Here is an 11679-nt window from a genome sequence, read left to right as displayed (position 1 = left end):
TAAACGGATATCTGTTTTTGGCAAACATTAAATTTTTCATGTTGGGGCCTGACTATATATACGATTTTGGTGTTTCTCATTGTTGAAGATCGTACAGTTACCTATAATTGCTCAAATATACTTCATTCAAAATTTGGTGAATAGTTGTTTAATTGGCAATAATACAACACATCCTCATTTTATAAGGAAGAAGAGCATCGAAGAAACTTAGAAGCAAGAATAAGATGACCCCTAGTTCTATATATCCTGAAACTATGATTTATAGTTTTCCAAGACAAAACGATACAGACATGCTTTTGAACAGACGGATGGAGGGATGGTCGGTGGCAGACTACAATATACTCATAGTTTTAAGCGGATGTTTAACAGGCTGACAAGTTGGTCAACTGCCATTTACATTGTTTGTGATTTTGACGAAGTAACTATATTAGGCAATGCTAATGGGGTTTGTAAAAACAAAATAAATTGGTAGTGACAAAAAGAATGTTTTCGTGTATACTACATAGAATGTTATTTTCGAACTTTGATAACAAACACACAAAACAAAAAACAACTAGAAAATAAACAAAATGATGATTTATGATAAATATACAGAAAATGACCAAAAACAGCACAAAATCAAAGTAACAATCATTCCAGCTGGGAGGATTTTGTTGAAAAGCAGGAGAACATTCTACGAAAAGAGTTTCTGATTCCACGGGATCTTCGTTTGGGTTTTATTTTGTCCTTGGTCACATCGTATTTCTGGTCTTTACCAGTTTTACCCTCTGTAGGAAGACTTTCTGTTTGGGTTATGTCCTCTGAATTGGCCACAGTTGGTTTACTTTCTTCTGGATGCACTGAAAAGAAAAACACACCTTCACGAATTTGTTCTAAATGTACTAACTTACTGATTAATTATAATTTTCTGAAGTACAAGTGTGGATTGACGCCAATATAATATTGGCGTCAATCCACACTTGTACTTCAGAAAATTCAAAATCGAATATATTCTGTTTAAGCAGATTTACTGTTTTATCTGAATAAAAAGTCAATAAGAAATGAAATATTGACACGCTTTATTATTTTACCTATTAAAATCGAGATTAGCTCTATCAATTAAAACGCCATCTTATTGAAAGAACAATGTAATGTTACCAGACCACATGCCTACAGAGCATGGGATGTGTAAAATGATCGATTGTTAAGATTTCAGAGATAAGTTCCATTTAAACAACTGATATGTTAAAATAAATGACATAATTGATTTCAAACTTAAAATCGTGTTAATTTTCTCTATCAAAATGAGATCTTTTGAAGTGTTTCTGTTTATTCTATTGATTTTCCTGTATGTGATTGTTTTACGCGGGATAATTATTGTTTGTCAGACATTAAAACCATTATTTGCATGTTTTATAGAATCAAATATCACAAACAATCATTTAAATTAGTTTATATGATGTAAGAGGTGAAACCAATTGTTTGTTATTTTGGTACTATTGCCTGACCAATTGGCATTTCATTCATTTCAAATACGTGTGTGCGATAAACAATAAAAATCTAATATCAAGGTTGGCAGTTTTTACAAGATTTAAGGGCATCGGTTGATCTTTTATGATTTATATACTAATAAATGAATTTTGCCTTGAAACGTAAAATCTAAATGAAAAACAATATGTCTCTGATGTTATGATGAAAATGAAAAATATAAATTTATAGAGTAGAGGAACACTGAAACAACTGAATGTATGACATCACGAGCGAAAACTGTTATGAAATAATTTTGTTCACTATTGTTGTATTCAAAAGACTGCAAAGTTTACATGCTTTTTGTCACAAATGATACTAGTAATTCGATGTTTTGACATTTCTTAAGTTTTTTTACTGGCACGTCATTTTCCCCCCTTACAATTACATGTACATGTTAGCCCTCACTCTTAAGTTCGTCATAGATAATGTTTTTGATTTATATGGCATTAAAGTATTTGATTGACTGATTTGATTTGATGTAATAAAATCGAGACTAGAAATTGGGAATATATCAAAGAGTCAACAACCTAGATGTTCTCGCTAGTTCGGACACACCAAAGTTGTCTTTTGTATAATAACATGAACTAGAATATAGTTAAAATTATATTCGAAATAGCATAGCTGTATACTTTTGTGGTATTTGAACACATATATACAATTCTTATTGACGTTTTATTTAACAAACCTTTTGCTGAATGGTTCTGTATTTTGTTCTCCGATGCTTCCTCCTCTTCCTCCTTATCAATCTGGCCATTATCATCTTCATTAGTTCCTTCTTTGTCTTGATTTTCTAGGTCTTTGTCGATACCTTCGTCACTGTCCTTGATTGAGTCTGTTTTTTCATTCGCTTTATTTTCTTCTTCAACAAAGAATTCGTTCTTCGCATCGTTGCAAATATTTTCGACAAATTTTTCAGCTATTTTCTCTAATTCGTCATTTGATATATCGGGAGATATTTTTTCAACTTTCTCTACTGCAATCTCTTCAATATCATTCTTAATTTCACGAAATCCTTCGCTTGCATTCGAAATTTCTGTTTTTGTAATGTCTTTGGCATTATTTGTATCGTTTTCTGTAACTATGTTTTTCACCTCTATATTTTCAGCCGATGTTATTCCATTTTCCAATACACTATTTGCCTTTTCTATTTTATTGTCTACTTCAGACATAATATCAGATGCAACATTTTGGGGTTCTTCTTGAAAGGTCGAAACACTAGAACTTTCCATCTCAGGCATCTTGAGTTTTGGTGAGCTACAAACTTCGTCGATTAGCTGGAAAATAAAATAAGAACATATGTCGTATTGTTTCTCTTTTCTTTCTTCTCTATAATTACTCTCTTTGAGTTGAAACAATCAGATTAATAAATTATTCACTAATAACAGCTTTTTTCATTAGTCTATTGTAATACTAATCAACAACTAGTCAGATTATCCTCGATTGGTGTGTTATGCAACGTTTTTGGTATTAATTTTTTCGTACAAACTTATGATACGAAAAAAAAAAGTTCTATATGATAAAATATAAATTACAATATTCAGAAGTAAATCAATAAAATTAGGAAAAAAAATAAATGTAATTATATGATAAGTAGCTTCATAATTCAGATATATTAAAATACTGTACCATATAGATTGACAAAATATTTAAGACTAAATTAAAACCTTTTTGATATCTGTCCACGATCTCATTTTCCTCTCTTGTTTTTCATTTTACTTAAGAATTTCATGCATGTCTAGATATTATATAAATATTTACAAAAGATTGATAATCTATAACACCAAATTATTTCATATTTCTTTTGAAAAATATACCCTAAAGGGAAAGTAATTAATAATGTTGAGTATGAGGAACACAATTATAATAGGAAAAATGGATTGTTGCATCAGAAATTATGCGAAATGACCAGAGGTGGATAATTGTTTAAATGTCTAACATTTTTTCAGAAGGGAAGTAATTCTAACAACGCAAGAAAACAGATTATTAAATAGATAATAGGTGACAATCTCTATGTGTAACCCTGGGGTTCAAATGTTCGCAGTACCATCTAGTTCCTTTAATATTACTCAGGATATTACATGGTTTTAAATATGAAATGTGCTAACTCCTTATTATAATAAGTACTTGCTGACATGTTTGACTAAATGATATTGTCAAATTATCCAACAATTCAGCGAATTTTATTGTATTTGAAAATGGATAATATGGGTTATTACTTATATCTAAACGATTAACATAAACAAATGTGCATCACGGACACAACATTTTGTGTTTACTCTTTCAGCATGGATAGAAATAAAGACACACAGAGTGCAATATCTAGTTGGCTCACCATATGTCCATTCACAATAACCATAACATACATTGTCGAAGGAACATACAGTCTCTTATACAAGAGAATTTAAATCAATTATATTTTTCAAACTTGAAAAATTAAACCCGTGTATTTACGAGAAATGATCGAAATTTGGCACATTTTAAAGAAGCTTTCCTTCCTATCCATATCAATATGTTTCATAAACTGCAAAATAACAGTTGCAGTGTCATATCAGTAAAACAAACTGTTGATATTAACTAAAATAGATTGTCAGTTTTCCTATGCAAGGTCGGTGGTTTTCTCCGGGAACTCCGGCTTCCTCCGCCCATAAAAACTAACCGCAACGAAAAAGGCCAAAAGTGGCGCTTAAAAGAGGCGTTCAAACACCAACAATCTATCAATTTACTGAAATGCGGTTTTACAGATAGGTATTTGTACTTTAAGCAACGCATTTTGATAAAATACGTTTAAATCAAATAAAGAGTACTTCAGCTTCTAGAGCGTTACTTCCCACTTTAAATTCAGTTTTACTGCTGCAAAATTGATGACAAGTGATATAAGTTTTCCAAAACCTTACAAATTTGGTACAGCATATGTATATGACGTGAAGCTGTTGATTTAATATATTATACCGTCTTCCGGTATGAAATTTGGTACACGTACACAGACAAAATAAAAATCTGCGGTCCACGATTGCAAAATAATATGGTATTGTGAGTGGCAATCGGAAACAAAGAGTACAAATCTATTGTAGGCAGACGACCAACAGTACCTATCCTATCTGCTGTGCCGATAACCAGTAAAAGGGTGTGCTTATAAGAACACATTGAACAAGAAAACACTATGTGAAACTTGACAATAACACCAAAAGGAGCTTCGGTATTTTATTTGTATCCAATGATCAGGACGCAGGGGTCGAAGGCAGATTTTTCTGATTTTTTCATGCAGACCATTTCTACCATTTTAGTTTTGCCCTATACTAGTAGTTGTTTTTGTTTTAAAGATATTTGAAAAAAATGCAAGAACGACAACTTTACAACAAACGAACCATACAAAAGATGGTTTCAATCCATTTAGCGGTTTCGGAGGAGTATATATCTTAAAAGAAATGTTTATGGATAACGTTTGCAATTAGTTCGCATGGCTATATGCGTCAGGAGAGATACAATGATCCTAAAAAAGAAATAAGAAAATGATTCCTCTACTGAATAATTACACTTTCCTTGCATTCATAAGAAACCCGAGAAATTCTTACGAATGTGTAATCGCCACTCATTTGGGAACTCATGGTAGAACGGATTACTAATAAGTTTTATCGCTATTTTGCGCATTTTTCTTTTGATCTTTTTTTGTGATAATTTTCATATCATGCTTCTCGCCTGAGATGGAAAAAATATCGCTAGAAACTAAGCAGGCACGTGCATTGCTAACGAAATTGACATTGAAATTGACAACGTTGTCATAGGTAAAATAGCGATAAACAGATTATCATTGGTCATCTCAACTCGATTGCTCTTCTCACTTTCGCTGTACCAGCTCAAGCGAGAAAATCAATCTCGTTGAGATGATCAACGATAATCTATAAATTTATCGTAATATACTTTCAATATGTATGCGTACGTTTTCTAAAGAAATATAATGACGTCTTAGACATTGTTCTTAGTTCGATTGACATTTGCTTTACTTTCCTCATGGTAATAAAACCGATTAAAGTTCACATCGATTTTTAATATACACTTCTAGTTTTGTATGGTTTTATAATTCTACACGCCATCTCTTTCCTACTGATTAAATGTGCTATATATATACAACAATCGTCAGTTTGCCTCTGGAAAAAGAAAACAGTTATTTTCTCTGATTTGTATTATAACAAAGTAACATTTTTTTTAAATCTGAAAATAACTTTTTATTTGTCCATATCACTTTTCTGGGGTCACCTTCACTGTTTATATACTGGAGTGCTTAAACGGAACAATTTGCCTGAAAACCAAGGATGTATGAATCCATGACCGCGTTCAATATCGTAGCTGCTACGTAGAGCTACGTAGGTTTTGACTTTTTAACGTTTAGCTATAGACTAGCTGCTATAAAGATATTGATAGCACTGATGTACGTAGCCGCTACGTGGCTGCTACGATATTGAACTCAACCGATAAATACTCGAAACGATGTGACGAAAAAGCGATATCAACCGAAGGTAAACTGAGCATGCTCACAAATGGCAAATGTTGGTAGACGTCAAGAGACGTGATAAAATGTAACAAGAAATTAGTATAATTTACACCATACGATCAAAATTAGAAATAAAAGAATCAACATAGGTTAATGAACATTTGATATTTTATATAATAAATTTATAATAAGACTTGTTTTGTTTATGATTTTGATTTTTACAATAACATTAAAACTTGTGTGTCCAACGAAATTGAGAAAAAAACCAGACAGGTTATATGGGATGAAACTGTGATAAGTCATAAAAATGTAAACATTGATAGAGTTGAAAAAATGTTGCCATTCCCAACGCAGTGTTTTTAAAAGTTTGATATGAACAATAACGTCATTCAAAAACATATCTATTTGTTTCGCCATCTCTTTTGGCACAATACTATAAGTTATATGGTTCGCTACTGACCCCATACGGATCCATAGAGGGTTAGTAAAATCCATAGGGGGTGAGGCCGGAGGCCGAGTCCCCTATGTATTTTATTCACCCTCTATGGATCCGTAGGGGGTCAGTAGTTAACCGTATAACGAATTTATCGGACGCTGGACTTTTTCTGCGTCGTTTTGTTGAAAAATAAACAACGAAACGCAACAACATTTATAGATGACGTCGCCATTAACGCGTCACGAACCCCATATGAAACTTACTAACCCCATATGGTCTCATAGGGGGTCACCACGTGACGGCGTTTAACCAATCACAACGTGATAATTCATCTGTGGTCCGATAAATGTTATTAACAGGGGGAATACTATCACTTGTATCTTTTTTGTTTTTGTGACGAGACAGTTAATTTTTCAGTTTTCGTACACGAAGTTTGAAGGCCTCGAACAATTATTTATGAAGGAAAAATTCGAAATTTTCAATACTTATATCCAACAGACTATGCTCTTATTATACACTCCTTTAGAATTCTGTTCAATGAATGTATAAAATCTTATAAATCATTCACAAAACGGAAGATTAACATAAAATTGATATCAATTAAGGTCTTTTAAATACGATTTTCTTTCTTAACCGTTATTATTCCCTTCAATAATGTTTAAATAATGTACATGGTAAGTTAGACATACAAGAATGCGATCTTCCCAAAAACACCAGTTACTTATGCGAACTGTTTCTAATTAATCAGCAAATTTTAAAATCACAAACAAACTGAATAATCGTACAATATTGTAAGAAAATTCCCTTTATTCATATAGTCATATATAAAACACCAACTGCCAAATTTAATTTTCAACATAAAAATGACGAATGAAGATTGTAAATTGGTCACCTCACATCATCAGTATGGTATTCAATATTATACAATCATATTTATAACACTGAATAACAAATTAATTGATTATTATTAAAAAGGAGATGTGGTAAGATTGTCAGAGAGCTGAAACCAAATAACCAACAAATCCATAAAGTATGTTTTGCAGTGGGTGAGTATGATTTGCAGTGGGTCGATAGGGGTGAAGGTCGATGATTTCGACTGACATTGGGAAATTAGTTTATTGTCCCTGTTAATTCTTTCACATTTTTTCGGATATGAAAAAATGTCCAGAGCTTGGTTGTCTTTTAGTCTTACCGAATGTGGCTGCGGATTTGTACATTCCGAATAGCAAAAAAAAAAATCTCTTGAGTTTTACTTTTTCGGTCGGTGAGAAATTATTATTTTTAGCATCAACAGTATAAATATTATATTGGGATGAAATCATATTGATTGAAACATGAAAATATAATCAAGCTCAACATCTTCATATACACTATAGAACCTGACAAGGAAAGACAATTCATTTAATTTCAAGATGCCCTAAAGATATTTTCAATCGATTCTGAGGATTATATTTGACTGCAGACAATTCTGAATTGAACATTTATTTTCTTCCCTTATTTTAACTATAACAATGAAAAGTTCCGATTTTCGTATTGAACGAAGCTGATGTCACAAAATGTAACCGCTTTCCCTCGTAATGTTTCAGAAAAGCATTTGATATTATGGATTGGGAATAAATATGAAAAGCTGAGTTGTATTGCAAAGTATAAAACCGAGTCAAATAATGAGTGGGAAATGAGTAAAAAAGTGAATAGTAATTTATAACTGAAAAGGTACAGTGATGCATTTCGTTCCCTTTTCCCCCAAATAGGAACACCTATGCATGTACACTTGGTAACCCAATATCATGTCTTTCAATAAACAAGTAAGAAAAACATGTATGAATTTGCCTTTGTTGAGTGTTCGTCCTGACGCACAATGGCATCTTCAAAGAACGTGGCATTTTCGAAGTTGGAATATTTGGAATTTCAAATTTCCAAAGCAGTCATTGCATAATCTTGTGCTATTTTTACCTCAGCTTATGTCATTAAGATCAAAAGACAGATGTGGCAGGGCGTTTAATAGCAATTTTTTTAGTATAATAATAAATGTTCCAAAACATGCTGACTGCAGTATTAAAGTCGATATAATTTAATTATTAAGAATGAATTAAAATAATGCATACTGGTACCTTGTCAACAACACCTTGGATAACAGCAGTAGATTCGTCATTCGAGTCCGAGGAGTCGACCTCACTCAACATTGCTTCGAAAGTATTATCAATGAACTTGTCATAATCTTTAATATCCTCCTCTTGTGGAGAATCCTCCTGGACTATTTTTTGTGCCGCTCGAATGATTCCCAGAATATATTCCGAAAGTGTTTGTACATTTCCATCAGGTCCTCTGACTTTTGGTTCAGATTCTAAACGAGAAAATAATTTTCTGAAAAATTTTGTCAACATATTCGGTATTTTTTCACATTTCTCACATGTATGTAAGTAAATTCACCGTTCAATGCGAATTAAAATAATAATAAAAAGTAAAGAAATGAGAAACTATAGCAGCTGCGACAGATATAAAATGAATATGTAACTTCCAGTCGATCGATTGTGCATATAAACGTGAAATGTCATAACAATGATGTAGTATTACGACAAGACATTTCGATATTTTCTCACCTACTGTATAGGTGTTAATATTGATATATATTAGTGAAAAAGTTTGATTTTAAAATGTAGATGTACACGGGTGCATTGACCTGTCATTACCATTAAGATTTATACCCACTCTTATTTATATTGGTACCCCCTCTTATTAGGATTTGTTCACGTATTGGCAGATAAATTAAGTTGATTCTAAAATGTAGATGTACACGGGTGCATTGACCTGTCATTACCATTAAGATTTATACCCACTCTTATTTATATTTGAACCCCCTCTTATTAGGATTTGTTCACGTATTGGCAGATAAATTAAGTTGATTCTAAAATGTAGATGTACACGGGTGCATTGACCTGTCATTACCATTAAGATTTATACCCACTTTTGTTTTTATATGTACCCGCTCTTATTAAGATTTGTTCACGTATTGGAATGAGTGGGACATGTGGGAGATAATTTAAATCTCACACAAAAATGTGAAATACAAAAGTGTTAAAATAAGACACAGAAGCCCTTTCCTAGATTTACCATCACCAGGAACGCTCAAAGCTGAAAACTGTGAAAACAAATGATTCGACACTGTTGAAGAGCTATTTGATCAAAAGGAAGAAGATATAAGACGATGTAAAACACAATATATCAAATATTCAATATGTCAATAATTGTTGAAAAAAAAGGAAACAGCTTAACTTTGTAAAGAATGATACACACTAGTTATTCCGGCGAGACAATTCATATATGTATAGCACAATATAGTATATTGAAATTTTAACCTTAAGCTACAAATTTTGAAAACAAAACCCATAGGCTAGGTATGCCTTAAAAATCCGTACCGAATCCTTTATTTTTAAAGAAATACATATCGACTTCCTTATGTTGACAAACGTCTAGACGTAAACCGCTGGCATGCATCTAGCACTCGAGTATTGGTCTGCAGTTGTTCAATGCAGTTTCAGGATAAAACGATTGAAAAGAATCAGAACTTACCCAAAAGATAATAAAAAATTGAAAGAAAAAGAAAAAAGAGAAAAAAACATGAATAAAAAAGACACGCAACAACCAGAAATATAGTAGTGCAACATTATAACATAGAAAGACACGATATAAAATTCAAAAAATTAATACAAGATACATAAATTCCATCAAAAGCCGACAGTGATCGCATGTGCTCCGAAAGTCCGGATAAATTTTTTTTAGTCAACCGTCGTGTTGCTCTTTACTAGAAAGCAATTGTTGCATAGGCGTAGCATGTTTAAAATTAATGGTACGGTTTTGGAAAGTAAACCTAAGGGACACGAAGTGTGCCTTCAGCCTCGCGAAGCGAGGCTCCCTTATGGCAGGGGGTCTGGGGGCCGCTCAAGGCCCCCAGAAGCTCTGGGGTTAATAGCGTTAAAATCCTGCATTCTAGGTGTTTCCTGGCACTAAAATTTGTTTTTGAAAAGCAGTATTTTTTACTTGACAACTTGAAGAAAAAAAATTTAATGTCTGTGGTCCAATCACTTGCCGGTTTTGTAGTTTATTAATAATCGTTTCACAAATTCTCTAAAAAATATTTCAATCGGTTTCAAAATTTATATTGTAAATATACACACTGCTGTTATTCATAAATAAATAAAAAATATATTGTACCCTTACATCCAATCACAGCGCTGCTAGGTTCACTTCCTTCACCTGCCTTTGGTACACAAAAAGCCAACCTAATGCAGGGGAAAAGGTAATAGTAGTACCGTTTTCCCATGTAGTGAATAGAAAAGTGGATGGAAATGGGAAATGTGTCAAAACAATACCGAAATCCTAACACACACTGGGGTAGGCTGCATCCGGCCTAGTAACAACGATGTAAACTAGCTCAAAGAAATTCGCTCTTCTACACTCCATTACACACAAAAGAACTAAAACTGAAAACAGAACAAGAAGAAACATTGGCCAGAGGTTCCTGACTTGGGCCAGGCGTAAAATTGCGTTGGGATAAAAATGTTTTAATGTGAACTTTCAAGACTACCACTGAAGTCGACACTAGGGTGGTCGTCTTGACCTTGTAGGAACTTGAATGATTTTTTGAAAATCATACAGCTACTATCAAGATGGAGAAATGAAATAAAGCACTGTGTTTCTTGATTATTTGTATCGTTTTTAAATGTATTGTGTACGATTTTGTCATATGCAACTCGTCAGCTAAAACTCCGATGAAAAGAAGGTCATTTCAAAATCTATATGGATCAAAAGATAAACATCGAATAGCGTGTGAAATGGAACACTAGCTGTGTATAACAGAAATTTTATATAATGTGTACATAAAACTGTTTATATATTCTTGATGATGGTGGAGGTAGTCCTGAAGGACGGAAGATGATTCAGCGGTAAGGCAAGAGAGCCCTACACAATTACACAGATTTTTTTGGATGTCTTCACTTACCCTTTCGGAGCACCTGATGTCGCCCCAGTATTTTTGGGGTCTGTGTGTCTTGTTTGTATTTAGTTTTCACAGTTGAATGGTGTCCTTGTGCGTCTTATTTGTTCCCTAGCTTGTTTTGTCCATTGATCGCGATTATTTTTTTGGTTAGTGATTCGTTTGTCAACTTTTCTTTTTACTACATTGCACCTTTTAAACATTTTGGTGGCTTTGTATTTTTCTGGTTGAAAAATTTATTGCATAAGAAAT

The 11679-nt window shown here is 32.8% G+C and overlaps 1 protein-coding gene across 3 annotated transcripts in view; it reads right to left on the bottom strand.

Annotated features, from left to right (window-relative positions):
* Nucleotides 1-561: 561 nt before the first annotated feature.
* LOC134715943 (neurofilament medium polypeptide-like) overlaps nt 562-11679 on the bottom strand; it is a 113269-nt gene continuing 102151 nt past the window's right edge. For all 3 annotated transcript variants that reach the window (XM_063578510.1, XM_063578509.1, XM_063578512.1), the window contains exons 3-5: nt 8546-8778; nt 2195-2783; nt 562-839 (exon numbers count right to left, since the gene is read on the bottom strand). In XM_063578510.1, coding sequence (XP_063434580.1) covers nt 631-839; nt 2195-2783; nt 8546-8778 — 1031 coding nt within the window. In that variant the 3' untranslated portion in view covers nt 562-630. The remainder of the gene's footprint in view (nt 840-2194; nt 2784-8545; nt 8779-11679) is intronic.

The sequence above is a fragment of the Mytilus trossulus genome, chromosome 4 (assembly GCF_036588685.1).
Source record: "Mytilus trossulus isolate FHL-02 chromosome 4, PNRI_Mtr1.1.1.hap1, whole genome shotgun sequence".
Lineage (NCBI taxonomy): Eukaryota > Metazoa > Mollusca > Bivalvia > Mytilida > Mytilidae > Mytilus > Mytilus trossulus.
Note: the sequence above shows the minus strand (reverse complement) of the source record. Positions and strands in the feature narration are given on the sequence as shown.